We start from the raw sequence: 26904 nt of genomic DNA, 5'->3' as shown, positions 1-26904 counted from the left end.
CATGCCGGAATACTTGCTTTATGGGTAAAAGAAAATCTTTAATATTTTGAATATCTAGGAAACATTTTGAAATAATTCTCATTTTTCTAATTTAATTTACTGTGTTTTAATTTTAGTCTTATTACGTATAGAAAATAACAATTTTTTAACAATAAAATATATAAGATAAATGAACACAAAAAACAACAATAAAATAAATGCAATGATATCCAACAATGTGTATTGAAACCAATATAAATCTTGTACAGCTGGTCTTAAATGCGGTGCGCCTTTGTGTCTTATCACATACTCTACCCACCACGTAAGAGTTTCCTCGTTTTTCATTGGTTTATCTTTTGAAATGGTGGATAATCTTTCCATGTTCCTTTTGTACCTAAATATAAAACAAAATTAAAAATAAGTGCATCACAAAAAAATATATTTCAGATTATTTAAAGCTAAACTATTAGTATTTTCATATACATTAATGTTATAAAGATGCCCTATTTTATTGTACGGAATCTTTTTTGGCTTTCCCGGCTATTGTTGTTATGTTGCTGTTGCATCACCGTATCTAGAAAGCGAAAGTTTAAAAATCGGCCAAAATTTTGAGTAACAGTGTTTTTTGTAAATGTCGGTTTCAAAACTTTCTTTGCTAAAAAAAAAAAAAAACAAAAAAAAAACGAAAATTTTACAGATGTTATAAGCAGTAGGTTTACCAATTTTATTTTTTTGCTTCTGTAGTAATCGTAGAATATTGAACTTTAGAACATCAAAAATAACAATCAATTTATTCAAAATTTTACAGTTTTAAGTCAATCGGCTTTAGGAGTGAAAATATTCAACTTTATTTCGAAATTATTTTTCCCTAATATCAAAAAATACCCTTTGACAAAAATTTCGAAATTTAACGCAAATATTTTCCTTATACATTTTGCCTACGCCCTGATTTTTGACTCCATCCGACAAGGGGATATCACAGAACCCAATTTTTTTATACGAAACTACAATATTTTTTTAGCCATTTTTTGAATAACATAGCATCATGTAGGACCGACTTATTCAAGAAATTATAACTTGAATAAATACTACGGTCCAAAATATATTGAAAGAGATCAAGGGTGTCTAATGGGAACCAAATTTTGTTAATAAAAATATTGATTAATCTTGATGTAAAAACGTCATTTGGTCAAGGGGTCAACTGTAACCGAGAATGTTTTATTAGGGTTTTTCACAATTTTACTTTTAATACTACCTAATTTTTAAGATAATTTTATAAAATAGGTCAAATCTGGCCTAAATAAATTTATTTCTTCAATTGTGTGATCCTGTAACAAATCAGTCAATCCAATAAAATTTCAATTTTCGGATGCAACCGTGCGAAAAGATTGCACGGTTGCTATACTAAATAAACTGACCTTGGTTACGGGTAGGCCATACACAAAATAAAATACGATATTTAATTTAGATAAAACGACAAAACAGAAATTAAACACGGTAAACGTTATTTAATGTAATATAACAAAACTAGACGTAATTAAAAACAACGGAAAACGAATAAATTACGCAAAACCAAATACAGGTTAACGTAAACAAAACAAACTGTAACGAAACACAAAAATTCAATAAAAACTGAAGAAAACAACTAAAAAGAATACATGCAAACGAAAAACTACAAAATTATAAAGAAAAAACACAATAATAACAGCAAATCCACGGAGCTAGAAAAACCCGACCGTATCCATTAAGCGATCAACAGGTGTCCGTATTTAAAAACTTATGTGCATTAAATTAACTTATTAAATCAATATATTTAAATTTATTATCACTAATAAATAATTTTATTACTTATTACCATTTATTTTTTTATTATTATTATTTTTTATTAAGAGAAAAGATTATGGAGGTAGAAGAATTTTGTTATTTGGGAAGTAGAGTTACTAAAGATGGACGAAGCAGGAGCGATATAAAATGCCGAATAGCACAAGCGAAACGAGTCTTCAGTAAGAAATATAATTTGTTTACATCAAAAATTAATTTAAATGTCAGGAAAAGATTTTTGAAAGTGTATGTTTGGAGTGTCGCTTTATATGTAAGCGAAACTTGGACGATCGGAGTATCTGAGAAGAAAAGATTAGAAGCTTTTGAAATGCGGTGCTATAGGAGAATGTTAAAAATCAGACGGGTGGATAAAGTGACAAATGAAGAGGTATTGCGACAAATAGATGAAGAAAGAAGCATTTGGAAAAATATAGTTAAAAGAAGAGACAGACTTATAGGCCACATACTAAGGCATCCTGGAATAGTCGCTTTAATATTGGAAGGACAGGTAGAAGGAAAAAATTGTGTAGGCAGGCCACGTTTGGAATATGTAAAACAAATTGTTAGGGATGTAGGCTGTAGAGGGTATACTAAAATGAAACGACTAGCACTAGATAGGGAATCTTGGAGAGCTGCATCAAACCAGTCAAATGACTGAAAAAAAAAAATTAATTTTATTTACAGTCGCATCAACAATTAAAGTCATTAGCGCGTTATCATTTATTATTGTTTATTATCACTTATTGTTTCATTAGCCCTAATAAGAAAGGGAGTCCGACAAGGATGTTCCCTATCTCCGTTACTTTTTAATCTTTACATGGAACTAGCAGTTAATGATGTTAAAGAACAATTTAGATTCGGAGTAACAGTACAAGGTGAAAAGATAAAGATGCTACGATTTGCTGATGATATAGTAATTCTAGCCGAGAGTAAAAAGGATTTAGAAGAAACAATGAACGGCATAGATGAAGTCCTACGCAAGAACTATCGCATGAAAATAAACAAGAACAAAACAAAAGTAATGAAATGTAGTAGAAATAACAAAGATGGACCGCTGAATGTGAAAATAGGAGGAGAAAAGATTATGGAGGTAGAAGAATTTTGTTATTTGGGAAGTAGAATTACTAAAGATGGACGAAGGAGGAGCGATATAAAATGCCGAATAGCACAAGCTAAACGAGCCTTCAGTAAGAAATATAATTTGTTTACATCAAAAATTAATTTAAATGTCAGGAAACGATTTTTGAAAGTATATGTTTGGAGTGTCGCTTTATATGGAAGTGAAACTTGGACGATCAGAGTATCTGAGAAGAAAAGATTAGAAGCTTTTGAAATGCGGTGCTATAGGAGAATGTTAAAAATCAGACGGGTGGATAAAGTGACAAATGAAGAGGTATTGCGACAAATAGATGAAGAAAAAAGCATTTGGAAAAATATAGTTAAAAGAACAGACAGACTTATAGGCCACATCGTAAGGCATCCTGGAATAGTCGCTTTAATATTGGAAGGACAGGTACAAGGAAAAAATTGTGTAGGCAGGCCACGTTTGGAATATGTAAAACAAATTGTTAGGGATGTAGGATGTAGAGGGTATACTGAAATGAAACGACTAGCACTAGATAGGGAATCTTGGAGAGCTGCATCAAATCAGTCAAATGACTGAAGACAAAAAAAAAAAATAATTTTATTTACAGTCGCATCAACAATTAAAGTCATTAGCGAGTTATCATTTATTATTGTTTATTATCACTTATTGTTTCATTATTTATTAATTAATTTATTATTATTTTTTATCTTTAAATTAGAATCTAATTATGTTTAAAAAATCCAGTAAAGGATAATTAAAATTTACGTTACTAATGTTCATACATCATTCCACTTTTTGATAATCCAATGAAATACCTAACCATAATTTTTTTTATCTTGTTTATCCTCCGGGACCACCGTTACGTATTGCTTCAGAGGATGAGATGGATGATTTGTAGCGTGTGTGAAAAATGCCATGCCTGACCGGATTTCGAAGCCGGCACCTAATCTTGTTTTTTTTTTAGCCTCCGGGTCCACAGTTAAGTATTCTTCAGAGGATGAGATGAGAATGACAGTAGCGTGTGAAAATACCATGCCTGACCGGGATGGCACCTAATTTGATTTAATTATTTTCAAGTATACTTTAATCTGAAAGTTATTACTTGCTACTTGAAGAAAAGTAGTTTCTGCGTAAAAAAAATAATAAATCACTAAGAATAAAAATTAATAATATATGAAAATAATGAAATAATGGCTTAGTAAGCATATTTACTTGTCGTTAGTTAGTAATTCCTTCAATGCTTGGTAGATTTTATCGTATGTTATTTCAAAGAAATTAACTACAAGTCCGGCTTCTTCTTGAAAACTTTTTATTGCGTTCCATTCTTGATCGTAAAATAACGGGATTGATATTAGTGGTACTCCATAATTTACAGCTTCCTGACGACTTTGATGACCGCCGTGAGTAATGAATACTTTTAAATTTTTGTGAGCTGAAATAAATAAAAATTAAATTTGTGATGATCAGTATTTTAAATTAATCTTACAATTTTTTAAATTTATAATCAATTTATTGTCAAAAATGATTTAACAATTCAGTTATTTTTTTTATTGAGTAAAATTAAAATCACGTAAATTATAACATACCAAATTCAAATTCTACACACTAATAGAGACGATATCTGAAATAATGTTAAACTCGAAATTGATAGATGCATTCAAGTTCCAAAAAGAAGTCAAGAATCTGATTATTGCAAATTTAATTTAATGCAGTATTAGAAAAAGTAATTAGGGAATCATGAAAATAGTGACACTAAAATAAAATTGAAAAAAGAAGATTACGACCCAAGATAAAAGGCCTCTCAAAAGTTTGTTTGGCATTTTCAAACAATAAAACGGGCAAAGAACAGATAAACACGTGGAAGGGAAACGGGTAAAAAATCGGGTTTACGAATAACATAATAGAAAAAAAACAGAGCTCAAACATAAAAAATGCACCCAAATACCTTTGTACAAGATACGGTTAAATCTAGAGTGATGACAGCTTTAAATATCTTGGAGAAATAATACAATCCAATCAGTTAGCCAAAGAAGTCAATAAAACTGAAATTACAAAATTCACAAAAACGTATGGTTCGACCAAGAATATACCATAACTAGAAACCAATCTCAAGAAAGAGGAAAATGAGGCATTATAGAATCGTTGTAAGACTTGAGTTATTATACTCGACCTTTGTTATTATACTACCTTTGACAAGAAATAGATAAATTAATTTGAAAACGTGGGAAGGAAAACACTAGAACCAAAAAAAGCAGAATATGGTTGGAACCTACGAAAAACGATGCACTTTACCTGAAGGTAGGCAATTTATCATATAAGTAAACACAAAGTTCCCTCTTACGGACGACACTTAATGATAATGGACAAAAACGTAGCATACTGACAAAGAAAATCTTTGATCAAGAAAACAATACAAATTCAGCTATCAAGTGGTTCAAACAGGTGAAAGAAGATCTAAAAAAAGCAAAGGTAGAAACACAGGAAATCGCAGCAGACAAAACTCATAACTTTTAAAAGATTCAAGAAGAAATTAACAAAAAAAGAATACAACAACGCAGTCGAAAATAATATTTAGAGCGAAAAGTTACTGGGAACTAAAGACAAGAAATGGAAAGAAATTAAACTATTTATCATGGTCCTACAGGAACATGTGCCGATGAAAAAAAGTGTATATATACACACACACACACACACACACACACACACACACACACACACACACCTTAAATACAAATTTGTTAAGAAGTTATGTAAAATTAATTTCATTGCCAATAAATTAAAAGCTAATTAATATGAAATAAAACTTTTATAAAAGTAGAGTTTGTATTGACATCTAAAATAAATACTTGTTTGTCTAGTAATAATTTGTTTAGATGCTCCAAAATTCACATTCAATGGCAGATATAGTTTGCAATGTCAAGGCAAATAATATTAAAAAAAAAATTTTCAAATTTTTTAAAAACTTGCTTTATATTTTTTAGTCGTACTTTAATCAAATCATTATCATACAATGCATGAATTTAATTAGAAGGTTAATTTGGATTTCAAAAGATAATGTCATATACTGAAATTTTTAATATATTTATAAAATATCAAACAAATTTTCAATAAAACATTTACAATACAAAGTAACAAAATAGTGAAATTTTTGCATAGTAAAGTTTTGTTTATTTCATTTACCCATTCGATCCACCTCTGTTATTGCATCATTATTGATGCATTACTAAATCCATTATTAATTTTCACTAGTGGGATATGATGTTCCCACCCGATCTTAGTAATTCTGTAATTTTTCATCAATCGGCAATTTCAGGAAGTTTGTTAAATTAAGGATGCAAGATTTGAGGATAAACATGAAAAAAAAAACATTGTGAGTTAAAGAAAAGCAAGTAAAAGCACTAGTTGCCTTCAGGCGTCATTTCTCTCTGACCACTTTCAGTATATCTACATTATTTCTACGTATTCACTAATAAATCAATTCAAACAAAAGCCTAGTAGGTAAAACATTTGTTATTACAGCTGTAACAACTTTTATTAAATTGTGGTGAATTGTGTATTTTATTTAAACTGTAAATGAAAGTCTAAAAATTGTTAATTATTCTATGTTTGTTTAGAGAATAATCTACTGTAAGTAGATTTGCTTACTTGCGTTATAAATATAATTAAAGAAAAACAAAACTGTCTTTAAAATTCAGCGCCGAGTTGTAATGAATTCTTGAAGTAAATTTTTCCTCCTCATATGCTAAACAGATTTGTTTGAAAAAGTTTAGTTATTCTCGTTTAGGTAAACAGAGAATAGGCTCCAACACATTTCCATTTTAAATTTATTTGCCTCAAAATGATTGAAGTTTCATAAATTGTTTGAAATTATTCACATCTATTTTTCATTGAAAGCCGGAATAATTTTCAGTAATTTATAATTTAATTTACCATCAAAAGTTTTCTTTTTTTTAATATATAAGTATTTTCTGGAACAACTAATTAAATAAAAAATACTTTGAATTAACGAGTTATTTAAATAACGGTTTTTCTTTAAAATCATTAAAGATTTACACAATTCCCAAATAAAATATGTATTAATTTGTCTAATTCATTGTGATGTTTTGAAGTTTTTCATGAATATATGTATTTTAACGTTTACCTAGAATATCACTTTGTGGCAACCATTTTTTAAGATATACATTTGCTGGTTTATTGGGAAATTCGACATCAGATTCCCACTTCATTAATACTTTAATTTTAGGAAATTGTTCAAAAGCTTTTATAAAAACATATAGTTTTTCTTCTGGTAATGAAATACTTCTCATATTACTTCCAAGACTAAAGTAAATGACGCCATCTTTTGCATTATCCATCAAATCTTGTAAATCCTACAAAAAAAAAAAAAAATAAGTTACATTTTAGATATATCATGTGTTTTAAATAGTAGTTAAAGCACAATGTACGTTTGTATAAATTCAGGTCATGATTAATCTTATAGAGGTTGTTACATCAAAGAACATAGAACAGCGACAATATATTTCTTGCATGACCAATTATATTTTGCATTTTACTTTTAGTCAATCTTATCATAATTACTTACTGTATTTTTGAGTAAATACAATTTTTATACTTCTAATCCTTTAAATTCCAATTTTTTAAATTAATAATCCTGGTATCTTTAAATTTTTGAAAATAATTTTGCTTTATAAAATTTAAAATTTATATTATCAATAATAACACGAAGTTACCACTGAAATATTAATTAGATTTTACATTTAAATTATGATTGTCGACAAGTGAATTTGTTCGTTTCCTTTCTAATGAACTGAGGTCACTGGCCATTTATGAAAAGATGCTTTAATGTTTTATATTGGAAATGATTAATAGTATGGCTTGGCAAGTACTTTAGTTTGTTTGTCTGGCTTTTTACATACCCACCGGGTTGGAAAAAAGAAACTCAGAACGGTTCAATAAGCAAAGCTTTCTTTATAAGTCTTTATAAATATCAAGTTAAAACTCGAAGCGGTCCCATAAACTATAACACGGATTTAATGACAATCTAACAAAGACAAAGAAATTAATGGTAGCGTAAAATATAAAGGAAAAAGCAGCTATTCAACGTTTGAGCTTAAAACGAAACAATTAACTCATTCATGCCAATCTTTGTTCGTTTGGAAATGAGGATATTTCTATGCAGGATTGAAAGAGGCATATTTCTGATCAAATTTTACGAAAACTTGGAAAAAATAATGTTTTTCTTTCAGATATTTAAGAACAGTCATCTTCCGTAAGGAAGAATATTTTTTAACCAAAAAATTGTGTGATATTTCGAAATATCCAACTTAATTGTGCAAGCCATTTAACCAGATCTTAGATTGAGTAAAAGGTTCACGTATTTGAAACAAAAGAAATACGCAACGTAACTACGCATATATAGTATGCATGTATGAACACTAAAATTATTTCTGGACTGAAAAAATGATGAGATTACAAGTAAATAGTTTTCTATAGATAACGTATATGAAAACAGAATTAACAAATTTTTGATTGTGCTCATATTAAAAATTTTAATTTTAAATGGGCGATGAACTAACTGACGTCAGCCGTTGCCGTGGCGGTGGACTAACACACGTTGCGGTAATCATAGCAACCACTTACCTACCCATCAGCCAATCGCCGCATTATCCAATAATACGGTTCCCATTTCAGTTCAGCCAATCCCCGTCTCTTTCTTTCCAACGTTTGTTTCATAAAACCCTAAATCAAAATTTTGTGCGATGAAATTCTCCTTTATTAGATCATCTATTTCCCACGAAAAACAAATACATTTTAAGAGAAAAAGATTCAAATTTTAAAAGTAAACGTAGTTTATTTTACATATATTATTTATAGTAATAAATATTCTGTTACTAATTCTTTGTTATTATACTTTAGTTTGTATCAAACACACATTCTTTTCAATTATCTTTCATGGAAAAAAAAATTATTATTCGATATTGTGTTAAAAAAAAAAAATATTTTTTATTTCTTTCAAATTTTTCTACCAATGAAAATTAGGAATATAAGATTTATTTCAAGTTACATGTAATATTTTGTTGTATATTGTATGTTTTTTGCTGTTTTATCTTATGAATCTAATAGATTAATTTTCAAAATATCGACCATTAAAACATTATTTAAATAAAATATTTCTTTATATTTACCTTTGGTAATGATTTGTTTGGTTTTAAATGTAAAGTTCCAACTTGTATAGTATTTGGTTGTAATGGCATCGGATATGATTGTGCTAAATCTCCAGATAATATTAATAAGCTGTTATTCATTTCAAGTTGTTTTGATGAAGGTATGTCGTTTCCAAAATGTTTTTTCATTACAGCATCCATTTTAGGGTAACTATGATAATTATGAATATAAATTTCGTATAATAAATAATACGAATTCATTAGCCGTTCAAAAAATGTCATTTTATCACTAAAACGGGTTACAAATGATGGTATATATGAAGGATTAACTGGATTACCCATTGAAAAATGTAATGCTCCATATAACGGTGTGGTAAATACGACTATAGATGGTACATTATAATGATATTTAAATGCTAACAAGCCTGGATACAGACCTTCATAGATTATCAAATCAAATTTTGTATCTTTTGATCTGAAACAAAATAAATAAGTATTATAGTTTTGTTGTCAATTTTTTATCAAAATAGATTTTTCTTAGAGTTTTACATATAAAAACTTGTATAAACAGAACCAAAAACTGTGGTGGACAATACAACATTTATTGTGCAACAAATCCTATGCGATCCTTAATAAAAAAATAATAATTTGATTGCTTATTGCAACTCGCATTTTTCTAGCTGCAGCAAATCTTAAGCTTTTATTAAATATCTAGCTACTTAGAGCTCGCTTAGCAAGTCCTTACCGTTTGGTCTGTGTGGAACTCCTAGACCCTCGCTTTGTTTGTTATCCTCATGGTTGTGAGAATAATACTGATAAATATAATAAAGCCTGTAAAACTCTCTTTCCTCCACCGTTTCTCTCGTTCTTCACACAGGTGTTTCGATACAATCCTGATGCAGACGAAGCTACAGTCGTGTCTGGGAGTAGCGCATTCGGTTTGCTAACCGAGAATCACAAATATCAGCTGTTTCAGAAGATCTTGATCAGCTATGTCCAACTCGTTCTCGTGGGTCGTATGCAAACCAATTGTTCCTTTTGTGTGGCCCTTATAGATTTTACATACATACTTTTTTTATGCGTTAAATAATTTTACAAAAATTATAATATATTTTATACAAGTAATTGAACATCTATGTAGTATAACTGTGTAGTGCATATATGTAGCGTAACTTGAACATCTATTGACTGTAACTACTTAATACCGTAATACAGTTTTCGTGGCTATATTTTATATTAATTATTTACATCATTCATAGATGGCTCATAGAGTCTTAAGTTTAAGATATGACCCTAAAGATACGTACTATAATAGAGGTTTATTTTTAAAATAATGATTTAAAAATAAAGTACATATATTTTAAATAAAAATGAAAAAAAAATATTAGAAACAAATTATAATAATTTTAGTCGGATGTGAGGAATTTGATTAAAAAAAACATAAAAAATTAAAAAATGTTAAAAAATAAAAACTTTTTGATTTTTTGAAAAATATTGTTTTATTATACTGAAAACTGTTTAATAAATTTAGAAGTAAGTTAAACACTCTAATTATAATAGACGGCCGGCCCTTTATAGATTTTCTATATGTCCAAAGGCTCACTTCACATTCTTAGTATTTTATTAGCCTGGTAAAGATTTTGGGTTGAACATAGCTAACCTAGATAATCTCATTTCTTTAGCAGACTTTGAATAATAAGAAAGGTTACTTCTAATTCTTGAAGGCATATTTTTTTAACTTTTGACAACCCAATATCGACAGCCAAAATAAATAATCAAAAACCCTTAAAAGTTCCCTAAATATGTTTTTTTTAAAGTTAATTACAAAATAATAATTTAATAAAAATATTTAAATATTTTTCACATTAGTTAACATGATTAATATACATATAATAACTTAGAGATCTTTTCTGTTACCATCTAAGAGACAATATAGTTAAGTAAGAGGATTATAACCCACCGAGTTGGTCTAATAGTGAACGCGTCTTCCCAAATCAGCTGATTTGAAAGTCGAAAGTTCCAGCGTTCAAGTCCTAGTAGAGTCAGTTATTTTTACACGGATTTGAACACTAGATCGTGGATACTGGCGTTCTTTGGTGGTTGGGTTTCAATTAAGCACATATCTCAGAAATGGTCAACCTGAGACTGTAAAAGAACTACACTTCATTTACAATCATACATATCATCCTCATTCATCCTCTGAAGTATTATCTGAAAGGTAGTTACTGGAGGCTAAACAGGAAAAAAGTAAGATTAATTTTTTTTTCTAATGAATATTTTTTGTATCAACCCCCACTACATCGTGATAATTCTAATGGGGAATAATGACGAGCTGTATGGCAAAAATCTGCAAAGTTTTAACAAAATCATTCCAGTAGGTTTTTGCGTGATGCGTACAAATGGACGACCCTCGTTGTCATTGTGTTATTTTTGTAGATAATGTTCATCACAATTAAAAATAAATAAATAAATAAATAAATAAATAAAGGAAATTAAAATTGTCTACTTGTTAGATTTAAAATATGTAATAATATATTATGCAATATAAGATTTAAGAAATGACTTTCAGTTTACGTACGGGTAATATCTGCATAATATTTAACCAAAAACCAGTGAATTTTTAAGATAGAAACAACATTTTTCTGTAATACTAATTATTGTAATTTAACGTCAATAATTAATTGTGAAATTGGATCGAAATTACCATAGATGATTGCTAATATTCTACCGAGCAAATGTCAAATTAAAAGATAATCTAATGGACATTACATCAATAAAGAAACTTACATAGAATATGGCATGCGATAAAATTTACAGCTGTTGAATTATTTCTGCCTTGGTGAAGTACCTCGGATAAGTTTAATTACTCTGAATATATTTAATTATCCGCTGGTTCAACTGCATAAATAAAAAGCCTTGATTCAATTATTAATATGAATAATATTTATTGTAATTCACATTAATGATGAATTGTAACAAACACAATATGAGGCTCGAACGATGGACAGTGACTACCAGATTCTAGTGCGGAGCCGGCTTTTATAGTGTGGATGGAGCCGAGTGAGCCTCCAGGATCTGTGTGAATCCTATGGAACCGAGTGAATCGTCAGGAGCCTTATCTCAACAACAGTCTTCTGAATACAGAAATAAATAAAGAGTTCTTTTAGATTGTTGTTGTTAGTTTTCCTGATAATGCCAGTATCCTTAAGATCTTGGTAATAGATATGATACATATGTTACGTTAGTGCTAGACTAAGCAAGAGATATTTTCCAATTTTCTTTTGTAATTTTTGTTGTATGATTTTGTAATTTATGATTTTGTTGATTGTGAGTTATGATTTTGTAAAAACTAGTGAATGAAGGTAAAACGAATACATACAGTAAATTCCTGAGCGTAGTCCGCCGTGGTGTATCAGGAATGCAGGGGTGAGACGCGGTGTAGAGTTAGACTAATACGTAGTAGATATGTAGCAACGAGGTTGGAGATTCTGGATCAAGGAAAATTTAATTTGCGATTCGAGAAGATTCGACGTCGATAGAAATGGCAGTTTGTAGTAATTGAAGCACTTTCAGCAGAAACGTAATATAGTGAATTTGAAGAATAACTTAACGAAGAAACGAGGCTGGACGAACATAGAAAAACTGTGAAATCACGAAAAACTGACGAGTAGAACTAGAAAATATTTTTGACACAGGAATACCGCATCGTGCATGCGAGTATGGAGGTGATGATGAGATTAGCACAAATCTTGAGAGTGAAACGTAAAGACGTGTTTACATTATGAATGTCTGGTCAACTCTGCCGAAAATATGGCGTGAGTGGAAGGAGGGGGAAGCCACAGCTAGGCAGTGAACAGGAGAGAGTGTGTGTTGGCAACAAGAGTATTGTCTTAGTGTTAGTATAAGAACGATTAGAGAGAACGTGTTGGAATTCGAGACCGAAGACATAACAAAAATAATTCTGAATACGCAAGTTGAAGAAATGACATCAGAGCCGACAAAGAGAAATAGACTTTAGGAACTATAACAGTATTGAAATTGGTTGAGAATAAAAAAAACACTAAGCCTAATATATACATTAAGATTAAACAGCAATGAAATAATGCGTGATAGAAATGCGCAAACACCATAACCTTGAATTCATTGGAATAAAACGACTTTACGCTAAACGGCGTAATCATGCTGTTTTCTTTCTTTCGATCGTTCATGAGCACCATTATCTTTTCTCCTATTTTTTTCTTTTTTCCTACATTTTTACTTTTTCTTTTAATTTAGTATAGATATATATTTGATTACTTTTATTATGTAATTAGATGGTGGCTATATTTTTGATTGTAAACGTATATTTAGAGTAAAACATTTTAACCTGTCTACAATTAATGCTATAGACTGTCTTAATTAAAGCTGTAGAATAAAGTAAATATTTATTTTGGAATACATCAGTCATTTAAAATTGTTTTGAATAATAATCAGGTATTGCCATAAAATTTCCAAAATTCTATTTTAGAATAGTTTAGTGTATTTTGTAAATTATTTTAGTCTATTTTGGAAATTAAAAATGTTTAGTATAAAATTTTATTTTGGAGGAATTTTAAACGTCTTTTAATTACATATAAAAACTTTTATATTTGAATTAATATATTTCATATTAATTATATTTATGATTCTTGTATGCATTTGACGTGCCATAATCCACCCACATAACCACCACGAAAATGATTGACAGATTGTAATAGTGATGACGTTGATATTTATTTCATACGCCATCTGTTTTCAGTAATTTATGACAAATCATCATGGAAAGCTAATCGCCTTAACAATTTTGAAAATCGTAAAATTTTATTATTAAAATATGAAATTGTATCACTTCACAATATTTATGGTGTGCATAATCAGCCTAAAAAAAGCACAATTTATCGCTGGGTTAAAATGTTTCAAGAGAATTTGCTCAACTAGATGTTGAAACACCAATTCACAAAAGAATTACAGAAATGAAAATATTGCGGCTGTAAGTGCAAGTTTTCGTGAAAATCGAAATTTTACATGGTTTGTTTAACAACATGGGCAATGTTGCATCAAGATCTTGGTCTATATTCATATAAGATTAACTGAATCAAGAATTAATGTCACGGTACCATTCTTTGTGCAGACAGTTTGTTGATTGGATTCTAGATCATCTCAAAGTAACCCACCGGGTTTGTTTAGTGGTGGACTCGTTTTCGCAAATCTACTGATCTCAAATTCGAGAGTTCTAAGATTCAAATCTTAATAAAGGCAGTTATTTTTATACGGATTTGAATACTAGATCGTGGATACCGTTGTTCTTTGTGGGTACTTTCTTTCTTTTTCCTGTTTAGCCTCCGGTTATTATCGTTTAGATAATTCTTCAGACGATGAATGAGGATGATATGTGTGAGTGTAAATGAAGTGTAGTCTTGTACATTCTCAGTTCGACCATTGCTGAGATGTGTGGTTAATTGAAACCCAACCACCAAAGAACACCGTTATCCACGATCTAGTATTCAAATCCGTGTAAAAATAACTGGCTTTACTAGGACTTGAACCCTGGAACTCTCGATTTCCAAATCAGCTGATTTCGGAAGACGAGTTCACCACTAGACCAACCCGGTGGGCTGTTCTTTGTGGGTTGGGTTTCAATTAACCACACTTCTCAGGAACGGTCAACCTCTCTCTTTTTCCTGTTTAGTTCCGGGAATTACCGTTCAGGTATTACTTCAGAGGATGAATGAGGATGATATGTATGAGTGTAAATGAAGTGTAGTCTTGTACAGCTCGACCATTTCTAAGAAATGTGGTTAATAGAAACCCAGCCACTAAAGAACACCGGTATCCACGATCTAGTATTCAAATCCGTATAAAATAACTGTCTTTACTAGGACTTGAATCCTGGAACTCTCGACTTCCAAATCAGCTGATTTGGGAAGACGCCTTCACCACTACACCAACCCGGTGGGTTAGGATTGGTCGACCTGGTACTGTAGAAGACTACACTTCATTTACATTCATATACATAATCCTCATTCATCCTCTGAAGTAACACCTTACGGTGGTTCCGTAGACTAAACTGAAACAGAATTATCATCTTGAAGTGGATCCAAATTTTTATAAAAAAAAAAAAAATCATCTTTTCAGATCAGGTTCATTTTTCATTTGATGACTTTGAAACAGGTAAAATTGCCGTATTTGGGATGATTCCAATCCACGAATGATTCAACAGCGACAATTACATCAGCGAAAAAAAATCAGCGTTTGGTGTGCATTATGGGCTGGTGTCATCATTGGATCATTTCTTTTTTGAAAATGAGCAAGGAGGTGCTGTTGCAGTAAATAGAGAACACTCTAGGGCTCTGATTCGTGATATATTTTTGTTTGCAAATTTGGAAAATTTTGATTTGAACGAGATTTTTTTCAAAAGGATGTTCACCATCTTTTTGAGATGATTATCTATGAGATTTATTTCACTCAAAATCTTATAGAGCCACATACCATATAGCTGCTGAATAATTCAATTATTGTGTCAAACGTTTGGTGATTCAATAATTTCACGAAATGGTAATGTCAGTTGGCCACTTAGATCATGTGATTTGACTTCCTTAGAATTTTTTCTGGAATTATGTTAAGCTTATAGTCTGTACTAACAAACCAGTATGACTTAAAACAAAGATTCCAAGCGTTATTAGTGGAATTCAAGCTGGTTTGTGTGAAAGAGTCACGCAAAGGTTTGTTGATAGACTTGTTTACGTCAACCAAAGCGATGGAGGCTACATGAATGATATTGTTTTTCGAACATAATGTAAAGTTATAAGCTTCAAGATAAAAAAAAATTTGCTTTATAATACACAAGTTTTGTTTTATTGCAATTTTACTTTTTACGCTAAAACTTAAAAATCCTTTATTTACTAATGTCAGTATTAAAATATCTATTAATTTACATAATTACAACTGACCTGAGCATATTCTGTATAACTTCGGAACTAAATATCGCATCTGTCCAAATTCTAAGTAAATTAGTTATAGGTGGAAAAAAATCCGATGGTGTTAAATGTTTTTGAACAGAAAAATTATTTTCTACTTCGAATTTTCTATACAAGTCATATAAAATCTTCATATTTATTATATGAAGATTTGGATGTGGATCCTGGAAAAAAGTAAAACAAGATTACATTTTTTTTTTCTCTTTGATAATTAATTAAAAACTATTCGGTTACATTCTCTATCTGCTGGTCGTGCAACTTTTTTATGTAAAAATTAAAAAAATTAAACTAGTATTAAATTCCATGATTTTATGTACAAGTGTTAGTATTTTCAATCATTACGTAGATAACGGTGCACCAATATCCTGTATGAGCTAACGGCGTACCGGGATCCATCCAAAAAAATTATGGGAAGAGATTCCTTTTTTTTGGAGTAGCCTATCTGCACATTGCTAAAGTATAATTTCTTTAACTTTATATTATATACTATAAAAAATAAAAGATTTATTTTTTATTTAATATTGTAATTTCATACCGGAAATAGTTGATGTAGGAAGATATGTTAATAAATTTGTGTAAAGATATCAGACGAAGAAGTTATGATTTTAAATTAAGTTTTTAAGAGAATAAGGGAGAAATTATGAGTGTTCAATTACTGTTTGGTACACCATATTATTTCATCATGAACCATTGAAAACTTAAACTACAAATTTTGAACATCAATTTTGTATTTTTTACAAACCGCTCGTGTATAAATACAATTTTGTGAAAATTAAATTACTTGTTTTTATTTTTGTGGAAAGGGAAAATATTTCTATTTACTTATTATTATACATATAACAAAGATTTACAATTTTTTTTTTTTTTAGTATCCAATCCCTAATAAATAGTTGATAATTTTATTTTTTTTTTTTAATTTTCATTAATACATTTTGAATTCAGTGGAGGATCCAGCTACTGAATTTGAGAGGCCGTTGGTTGCAAGGGGTCAAATTTTCCTACTCCCTTGTAATTGAGTTGGGTATATAATATTTAATTCACTTTTATTGGATACATACTACACTTTTCAATTTTTAAATACCAAAAATCGTTTAACCAATCAATAATGTTGCTGTAATAGAGGCAAAAAGGGATGGTTTAGGCAAAGCCAAAATAATACTACAATTTTATTTCGATTTATAGAGATTAAGCTGTAAATTATTCAAAGTGACCCACACGGGGACTCCAAGAGCTAAATTAAATTTAAGCTCGGACTAGATAACCCTAACAACATCCATCAAAACTGCCATGCAAACAATCAAAATTATATAATAATATAAGATGGAATAAAAAGTAATATGATGAAGATTAGGTTTATATTTGTTCATTCTTTTCAGTAATTTTATAATTAATTAATTATAATAAAAAATTTTACACATTTTGTTTCATACACTAATAATAATAATAATAATAATAAAAATAATAATTTATTAGCAAAATAAATTCATCTACATGATTACACATCTTAGCATATCAACTGATAACGTGCTCTATATAAATTTGCATATCGTTATGAATATGCATATGCTGTTGAAAGAGTCAACAGCTTCTCTTAACTACATATTAAGAAAAAATATATATTCATGTTAATTACAGAGTTGCAACTTGCGACTGGTTATTTTTACAATACAGTATTGGTAAAATATTCAATTCTTATCACCTAGGTTTTCATCCTAGGCATTTCAAAATGCAAGACCTTACGGGGGCCTATATATGGCCTCCTGGATCCGCCACTGTTTAATTTGTGACTTATTTTATAGTTTTTTTTTTTTTTTTTTTTTTTTTACTGTTTCATGTTTCTGCACTCCAGAAAGTAAGTTATTTTTGTGCCTATCGTGGAGATGGGTGGGGGGATAGAGCCGCCATATTGGCGTCAAAACGTTTCTACACTCAGTACGGATCAATCTGTCGTAGCGTGTGGACTGTGAATTATTGAAATGTGCGCTTCAATAGAAAATGCTGCAAGTTGCGAGGTGCATTCAGTGATTAGCTTATTACTAGAAAAATTCTCAAATCAAATTAAATTCATCGGCAACTTTGTGAGGTGTATGGAAATAGAATAATGAATGAAGGTGGAATTAGGCTGTGGTGCATTCAGTTTTAAAAATGGCAGCACCAGTGTTCGTGATGAGGACCGCAGTGGTCCGCCTAACCTTGTGACTGATGAACTGACGATGAAAATCAGTGATAAATCTGTGAAAATCGCTGCTTTACAATTACGGAACTCTCATTTCATTTCCCCCAAATTTTACGTAGTTTACTGCATGAAACTGTATCAGGGGAAGCTTGGCAAGTTTATGTAAGATGGGAGCCAAAATTCTTGACGGAAGACCAAAAAATAAGCGTCTTGCTGCATCGCTGAATTTTCACAAAGCCTACGACAATGATGGTAACACACTACTCGATACTGTCATAATGGGATATGAGACACGGGTAAAGCATGTTAATTGTAAGACAAAAAGACAGTTCGTGGAATGGAGTCACAAGAGTTGTCAGAAAATGTTTGCAAACGTTGTCAGCCAAAAATATTACGGTAACTGTGTTTTGGGATCCTGAGGGTTGATTCTGGAGCAGTGCTTCTGGTTGATTTTCTTGAATGTGGCAAAATAATTAACTCAGAAAGGTATTGTGAGAGGTTGATAAAACTAAGGCGAGCGATACAAAACAAGCGTCAGGGAAAACTGAGCTCAAAAGTGTTGTTTTTTCAAGACAACTCACGTCTACACACGTCTAAACGTACCCCCGAGAGCTCTTGGATGGTTTTGCATGGGAGGTATTTGAGTACAGTCCAGATCTGACGCCGAACGATTACCACCTCTTTCCAGCGATGAAGACCTGGCTCGCAGTACAGCGCTTTGACAGTGACGCAGAACTTCATGCCGTGTAAACCAATGATTGAAATCTAAGGCGGTAGATATCTACAGAGTAGGAATTAAAAAGCTTGTGCATCGTTATAAGTGCATCAATTTAAATGGCGACCATTTAGAAAAATCTTTTAAAATAATTTATAAATAATTAATTAATAAATAATTAATAAATAATTAATTAATAAATAATTAATAATTAATAATTAATAATTAATTAATAAAATAAATTTATAAATAATCTTTTATAAAATAATTTTTTTTTAAATTTTATTTGGTTGGTTTTTTATTTCAAAACAAGTTACTTTCTGTACAGCCCTCGTACTTATATTTTCAATAATTTATAAATATGGAGTTTAACCACATAAATTTTTCTTATTTTATAATTTGCTGTGATTTGCAATGCTGCTCCGACCATGGTTTCCCTTAATTTTTTGTGGAATAGCATATCTAACCATTCCTGATGTCATTTATTGTTACGTATAAAAAATTTGTTAATTTAATAATTTATTATTGTAAATTAATATAATACCTAATGTTTTTTTAATGGATTTTTAAACATATTTAGAATTTTGTATTAAGACTATATAAAATATTAAAATATAAAAACTAAGTGTAGATCAATTTGACATGACATGTGTTTTATATTTTGTTATCGCTTTTTACCAAATACAAGGCGTCTCCAGCTTTCCTCTACTATCTACGTGTAACTTTATCGATAAGGACTCTATTTTTTCTTCTGTCCTTGGCCTGCCTATTAATTCATTCTAAAAAAATAGAAATAAGTTAATTTTTATAAATTCATGTGCTTTTATTTCTTTGTAATCAATGTATTTTTTTATTTTATTTTAATTTCTACGCCTTTACATATCCAGCTTTTTCAGGATGGTTCATAGGCTAAACTAGTAACTTATTTTCAAATAAATCGTATTCTATTTTTATAAAATCCAACATAAATGTGTATTCTGTAAAAACCAAAGGAATTATCACGCTAGGATGGGATAATATTGTAATTTTCCATTAAAATAATATACAGTAATGAAATAAGCAGTTGATGGAAGTATTAATTTAATTATATTTTTAAAAACGTAACTTTTTTACCAACCTTCAATACTTCCTGTTAACGAAATTTTAAGAGAATAAAACTTACACTTTCAAAATTAATATTTATGTTTTTTGCTTGATTCTGAATTACTTATAAACTTTTTTATTTTTGAAATGAACGTGACGAACCTAATACATGTACGAGATTTTATATTTATACAGTATAAAGTTTGTTCAAAAAATAACCGAGCATTTTTAATTACGTGCCAACAGAGATATTTAGTGACGACCGGTTGGTGTTCCGTATAACCACCTTATAACCCCATGTTATTGGATTGTTGATATCTCATTTAGTTTTCGTGTTATTTTTATTTGAGTGCAAGTGTTTAAGTGTTTGTAGCGAATTTTGTAATATGCGACTTTCGGGAGCAATTATACAGCGTAAAATTTTGCGTAACATTGGGGAAAACTTTCACAGATACATTTCAAATTTTGAAGCAAGCTTACGGAGATGATGTTCTGGGTCGTTTGCAATGTTACGAATGGTTTTCACGATTTAAAAGTGGTCGTCAGTCAGTTTTAGATGACCTTCTACCAGGAAGGCTTTCGATTTCAATTGATGACACCCACTTTCAGAAAAATCAACCTTCTGGTATGTGCAAATCGCCAATTGACTGTCAGAGAACTTGCACAAGAAGTTAACATCTCAATTGGATAATGCTATGTCTTTTGACTTAAAAATTGAACAAGCATCTAGTTGCAGCTAAGTTTATTTCTCATTTGATGAACGTTTTTCGGCAACTTCTTGAATAAGCCAGTGACGGTAAAACATTCACGCAAAGGATCATAACGGGAGGTGAAAGCTGGGTTTACGATTACGACATTGAGACAAAACTTTAACCACACAATGGATCGGTAAAGGATCTCAGTGCCCCCAAAAAGCACGTCAGTCTTGTCAAAGTGATATTGTATGTTTTTTAAAAATTTTAATGGGATTATGAATTTTTAATTTATACTGCAAGGTGAAACAGTGAACCGTGCTTATTATCAAGGCGTTTTACAACGATTACGTGAAAGAATTCGCAAAAAGAAACTAGAGTTGCTGCCAGACAACTCATTGTTCCTTTACCACGATGTACATTGTTCATTCACAATGCACCCGTAGCCTCAGCTTTACCAATTCGTCAGTTTCGTGGCAAAAATCAGATGATTGTCCTCATTCAGCTTTCCTACTCGTCAGACCTGGCTCCTTGCGATTTTTTCTTATTTCCGAAATTGAAATCGCTGATGAAAGGACCCCGTTTTCAGACCATTGATGACATTAAACTAAATTTGTCACGGACCTTAAAGGCCGTTTCAAATGAAGCTATCCAGGACTGCATTACAAAATAGAGAGGAGGGAGTACGATGATAAGGAACAATAAACTGTAAAATTAAAAAAAATAAAATTCAGTATTTACTGAGCAGACTTAGTATATATGTATTTCTATGACATTAGATACACATTTATATATCAGAATAAAGTAGGTTTTTCTAATACTGCAGCCTAAGTTTACTTATGTATATAATTTGTTTGTATATAAAGATATATTAAGGATAATGTAATAACGAAACCGATTTATCGTAAAATTTGTTTAACAAAAAATATGAAATTTCTGTCATAAATTATATTATTAAATATAAGAAAACCTTAATACTTACTAAGATTTCAGGATTAGAAGCTAATGCTGTTACATTATGACCTTTTTTGACTAAACTCTGAACTATACCAAGACATGATTGTTGATGGCTGTACGATGCAGTAGGACATAATGAAAGTATATTACTACATGCAGCTAGATTCAATACGGACAGGATTAAAAATGAAATATATTTGATAACCTGCAAATAAAGAAAGTTTATTTTTAAAAAAATACAACAATCTTAACAAATTAGTGTAAAAATGTAAGCACAGTTCTTACGAATATATCTTTTCTGAATTAATTTTTCAGTTTTTAAATTTCTTTATAATAAACAATAATAAATTTGACTTATTAACTTGTAACTTCCTACACGGAAATTAAATTAATTATATTTATATGAACAGAGATTTATAATAATTGTTTCATTAAGGAAGCAACTCGCAACGTTTCTAATGATCTATTGTTAGTTTTTCAAGTTGGCAGCACTGTGCTGTAGGAGTGATCATATATTAGTTGAAATAACCTTGCCGTGATGTACTAATTCATTTCAATACTCAATCCTTTTTTTAAATCATAGATATCGTTTATCTACTTTGTGCGTGTGTTTATTCTGTAACTTTTGTTACATATGTCGTTAACAATGTTATTGAAGAATTTCAGTTGGTATTTTTTTTCCATTTTTCAGTAATATTAATTAATAAATAATTTACATTCATAAATTTTGAGAAGCAGGAGTTTTCTAAAATCTTAAATTCTCAACACCCCATCACTATTAATAGTGATATTTGTTGATTGTGTGAAATTGTATCTAATTGAAAAATTCAGTTATGAAATTAAATTTTCTAACCCTGAAATCATGTAAATATACTTCTCACCGGTTACACATCAACAAACGGAAAATATATAACAAAATTCATAGTTGATCTCATAAGGACATATTCAGATAACGCTAATATAATAATGTACCGAGTATTATAAAATAATTAACATAATTAATTTCAATTTTCCAGGGGTTGACCAACTATTTTTATATTATTTAAAAGTATTCCTGAAATGTTTTCATGATTTTTTCTGTATGCAGTTATTGGGTTTTTAATTACGACCATTGAAGTCTGCTGGCTTATATCTTATAAAATTTATTCATCAACGATAAGTTTCCAGACCAAAAAACAGCCGATTTGCTTTAAAAGACTATTGCAAAAATTCTTATGTAGACACCACATGACTTCCTTGTTCATCTATTAAATTACATATACAATTTTTTTTTAATTTAAAAGAACATAAAATTTTATTTCATTAATAACTTCTGATATTTTTTCATATATATATATTTTATTGTTATTATTTAATTATTATTTATCGTAAAAGTTTTTTTTTTTAAATCAGGGGTTAATAATTAATTATAAATCAATATATTTAAATTAAAAAAAACAAACAAAACAAAACACTTAAAAAGGAGATAACGTCTGATTCGAATCGATGTGCCTTCCCCTTGTAAGATCCAAATATTTCATTAATTAAAGTTTTATTTGACTATAACTCTGTAACCAATGAAAATAAGTACCACTTATGATATATTGTTGGAAATCTCTCAATGAGGGCTTATTACTGCGGTTAAGAAAATGTCCAAAATTCAAAGTTTTGGTGATTTTCGGCTTTTTTGGACACTTTTGTTTCAGTCGATTGCAATCAAAAGGGAAGGTGCTGAACTAGATTTTAGATCTAAAATTTCAACATCCTACGGCTAATCGTCTTTAGCTATGCGAGATACATACATACGAACAGACGTCACGCCGAAACTAGTTAAAATGGATTCAGGGACGATCAAAATGGATATTTTTACTGAAGTCTGAAAACAAAATTTTTACGGGATAACAATATTTCCTTTACTTTGTACAAGGAAGTAAAAATCAGATAAAACATGAACACATGAACACGGAAGATAATTGTCTTACGTGTAGAACGAATTTAAAAATTATCTTTAAAAATATTTTAACTTTAATGTTATTGTTAATACGTAGTAAGAAATCCGCGTTTGTTCTCGGCAAAGGTAACTATAAAACAAAATCGGTTAAAAGAAAGAGGATATATTAACTGCATTATAAGAACAAGAATTTAAGTATAGAATACGCTGTCAAAACTCAAACTCAAAGAAGCATTGATACTAGAACATTAAATATGTGATTAGCTCGTTGTAAACCTAAAGGATCGACTGAAACCCGACATTTCTTGGTAGCTAGATTGATAATTATAAACTAAAATTTAAAACAGTGTCAATAACAAACACTATATACCTTCTTTTTTTTTCAACCTTGTTAAACACCCCCAACATCCCCGGCCACCGCCGTTAGGCTATGCGCAGGAATGTCGAATGTCGGAGTGTCATGGCAGTCGACTGCCCCCCTGTCTTGCCGTTTCTATGGCGTCCCAATCGGGGTCCTCTCAGTTTCATCAGGATGCAGTAGCCCTCCCTTCTGGACGACCACTACATCCCTCCACTGAGAGAGGCTACCCTTCCCGTCCCAAACACTATATACCTAGGTAGTTAAAAAATTACAGTATAAACAATTTATTAGTAGCTTTATTGATGAATAAATTTAGGAAAGGAATTTTTAATATCCATTTAGTATTTATACTTATAACTGTTTGTTATAGTTTTCTATCATTAAATCTCTTATCATTACTTCCTAAACGTTGAAAATTTTGTACAAGGAAAGTCTAAGATTTCTGGTACTTCTGTCTTTTTTTACGATAAATTTGCATGTTAATAACTCTAATATAATGGACGCGTATTAAATAGCGGTGAAAAATCAGTGTTGTTTAGAGTGGTTTTGAAATAACTTTCTACTTTCGACTGGAAGTGTCTAAAATTCATTAGATTTATTCGCTATTCAGTTTTTCTTAAAACCTAAGTTTAAATATTATTTATTTTTAGTGTTTCCTAAGTATTTTTTGTTTAGTAATTAATTAATATTTTTATTTTATGACTGTCTTTTTGCCTTTTTTATTTATTTTAGGTGTTTAGTAAATACCAAAATCTTATATATAAGAAACCTTTTAATAAAGTTCATAATTGCTCAATATAGGCTTATTATATTTGTTATAAAATTTGGAATGATCATACAATTTTTGATTTTAATTAAAATTTTTATAAAGGGTTTTAGAAACTTTCGTATTTTTTTTTAATTTTATAAAACATTTACTATAAAAGTAAATAATTTTCTTTTAATTCTGAATCTGTTATTCATTCCAATATTATAATAAAGGATGTATTTATACCGCAAGTGTATTTTCAATCATCATATTAATTTCTTTGTAATAGCTTTCAGTTGCTGTAAAATTGGATGTAGTATACTTTAAATTACATGTTAAATCTGAGTATATCTGAGATAATTCTTAATATTAGTTTTATTTTTGGAGGATTTTCTTCGTAATTCCGCCATCCCAGATTTCAAGTCATAAAACCCATCATACTATATATTTGTAGGATGTAAGGGGTATACCGAAATGAAACGACTGGGAATGTTGGAGTGAGAGATAGGGAATGTTGGAGAGGTGCATCAAACCAGTCAAATGACTGAAGACAAAAAAAAAACTATATATTTTTATGTATTGCAGTATTTTTATATGTGAAATATTCTACATTATGCGTCTAAACCAGTTATCTCCAAAGTAAGGTACGCGTACCCCCCGGGAGGAGGGTAAGCAAAGTGATACTTCGGGAGTACACGAAAGAAGTAATATAAATAATAAATAATTTTTGGGTAAAAACACACACACACGCGCACACACACACACACACGCACACGCGCACACGCACACACACAAATATTTATATATCTATATATAAATAATATATTATATGGAGTACAACTTATAATTATTTTTGTGGTAGGAGTTCGCGATCAAAAAGTTTCGCAGATCGTTGATCTAAACACGTAAAAAAAGGAATAATTGACCAAAAAATCAAATAATATAAATGATGACAATAGTAATGATACGTACGCAATACATAAAATAATGATTTGAAAAACTCACCATTATGAACAGTTTGTTTATGACTTCAATTCCTCACAATCTAAAATCTACACACTATGCTGTAAACATTCTGTGTATGCCGACTTGTATACGGTTTATTTTTATATATACTACATGTGGAGTACTAAAGTTATTGATAAAATACTTCATTATATTTTAGGTGTTATCTAAAGTAAAGAAACAGCGTAAAATATTAAGTATTTAATACAGAAAGTTTAGCAATACTGTTACGCACATAAAAGTTTAACAACTCTTAATAAGATTTTTCGTTAAAATTTAATCGAAGTTTAATCCTGCTACTAACTAAATTAATTATTTCATCATCAGTTGAAACAATATGGTTAACGCGATCATGCGCACCATACTTGGTGCGCATGTGCATGGTTACTTTTAACGCACCATTTTGTTAATTCCTATATATTTGTTTTGGTGGTTTAATGATGTATTGTTATTAATTTTTTATTTTATTTTATTATTATAATAATTTTTAGAAAATATTTTACTAATATTTTATTATAGTTAAATACAAAATTGATTAAAAATGTCGTTATAGGCATAGCATACTTCTGAGAGTATCAAAATTACTTTAACACAGTTCTAGTATTTTGCTAAATTATATTATAGTTTAATTAATTGTAGTAGTACGCGATTAAATTTAGTTAAGAAACGAATAGATCATCCACGTATATACATCACTAGAAGTGATTCATAATTCCTGGGCGTTTTTATACATGGCATCAAAAAACAAAATTGTCTATTACTTAACTACACATTTTCTTTCATTCATTGAGTAAATAATATCAGGTTTTTCATAATTATATAAGTTTTCATCGTTCTTCTTTATAAAACTAACAATCAATATTTAATATATATCTGTATTTTTGTCATCAAAATGTAAGGTAAATTTTATTTTCTGATATTCCACACGGCTTTTTTTTCAAAAAGAAATTCTATTAGAGTCATAATTAGAATTATTATAGGTTACTTTATTTTTATTTTTATTTTCATACATACAGGCAGATAAAAGATTATTTACAACAAAACGAATAAGCTCGGTGATTACATACACTGATAATAATTAATTTATTATCTTTTCCATTTCTGGGTGGTATTAAAGATTTAAAAAATGTTTAACATTCCAAATACATATAAATTTATGATAAACAATGTTCATTATTTACCTGAAAAATT

The 26904-nt window shown here is 29.7% G+C and overlaps 1 protein-coding gene across 1 annotated transcript; it reads right to left on the bottom strand.

The window, feature by feature from the left end:
• Nucleotides 1-96: 96 nt before the first annotated feature.
• LOC142329527 (UDP-glucosyltransferase 2-like) lies at nt 97-25786 on the bottom strand. The gene is made up of 7 exons (XM_075374201.1): nt 25714-25786; nt 21695-21874; nt 16020-16210; nt 9073-9526; nt 7029-7257; nt 4100-4319; nt 97-373 (listed from the first exon to the last, which is right to left on the bottom strand). Exons 1-7 carry the CDS (start codon nt 25714-25716, stop codon nt 97-99), a joined length of 1554 nt encoding a protein of 517 aa, XP_075230316.1. The 5' UTR covers nt 25717-25786.
• Nucleotides 25787-26904: the final 1118 nt, after the last annotated feature.

Source organism: Lycorma delicatula, chromosome 8, assembly GCF_047948215.1.
Source record: "Lycorma delicatula isolate Av1 chromosome 8, ASM4794821v1, whole genome shotgun sequence".
In the NCBI taxonomy this organism is placed as follows: Eukaryota; Metazoa; Arthropoda; class Insecta; order Hemiptera; family Fulgoridae; genus Lycorma; species Lycorma delicatula.
This window is presented reverse-complemented; position numbering and strand designations above follow the sequence as displayed.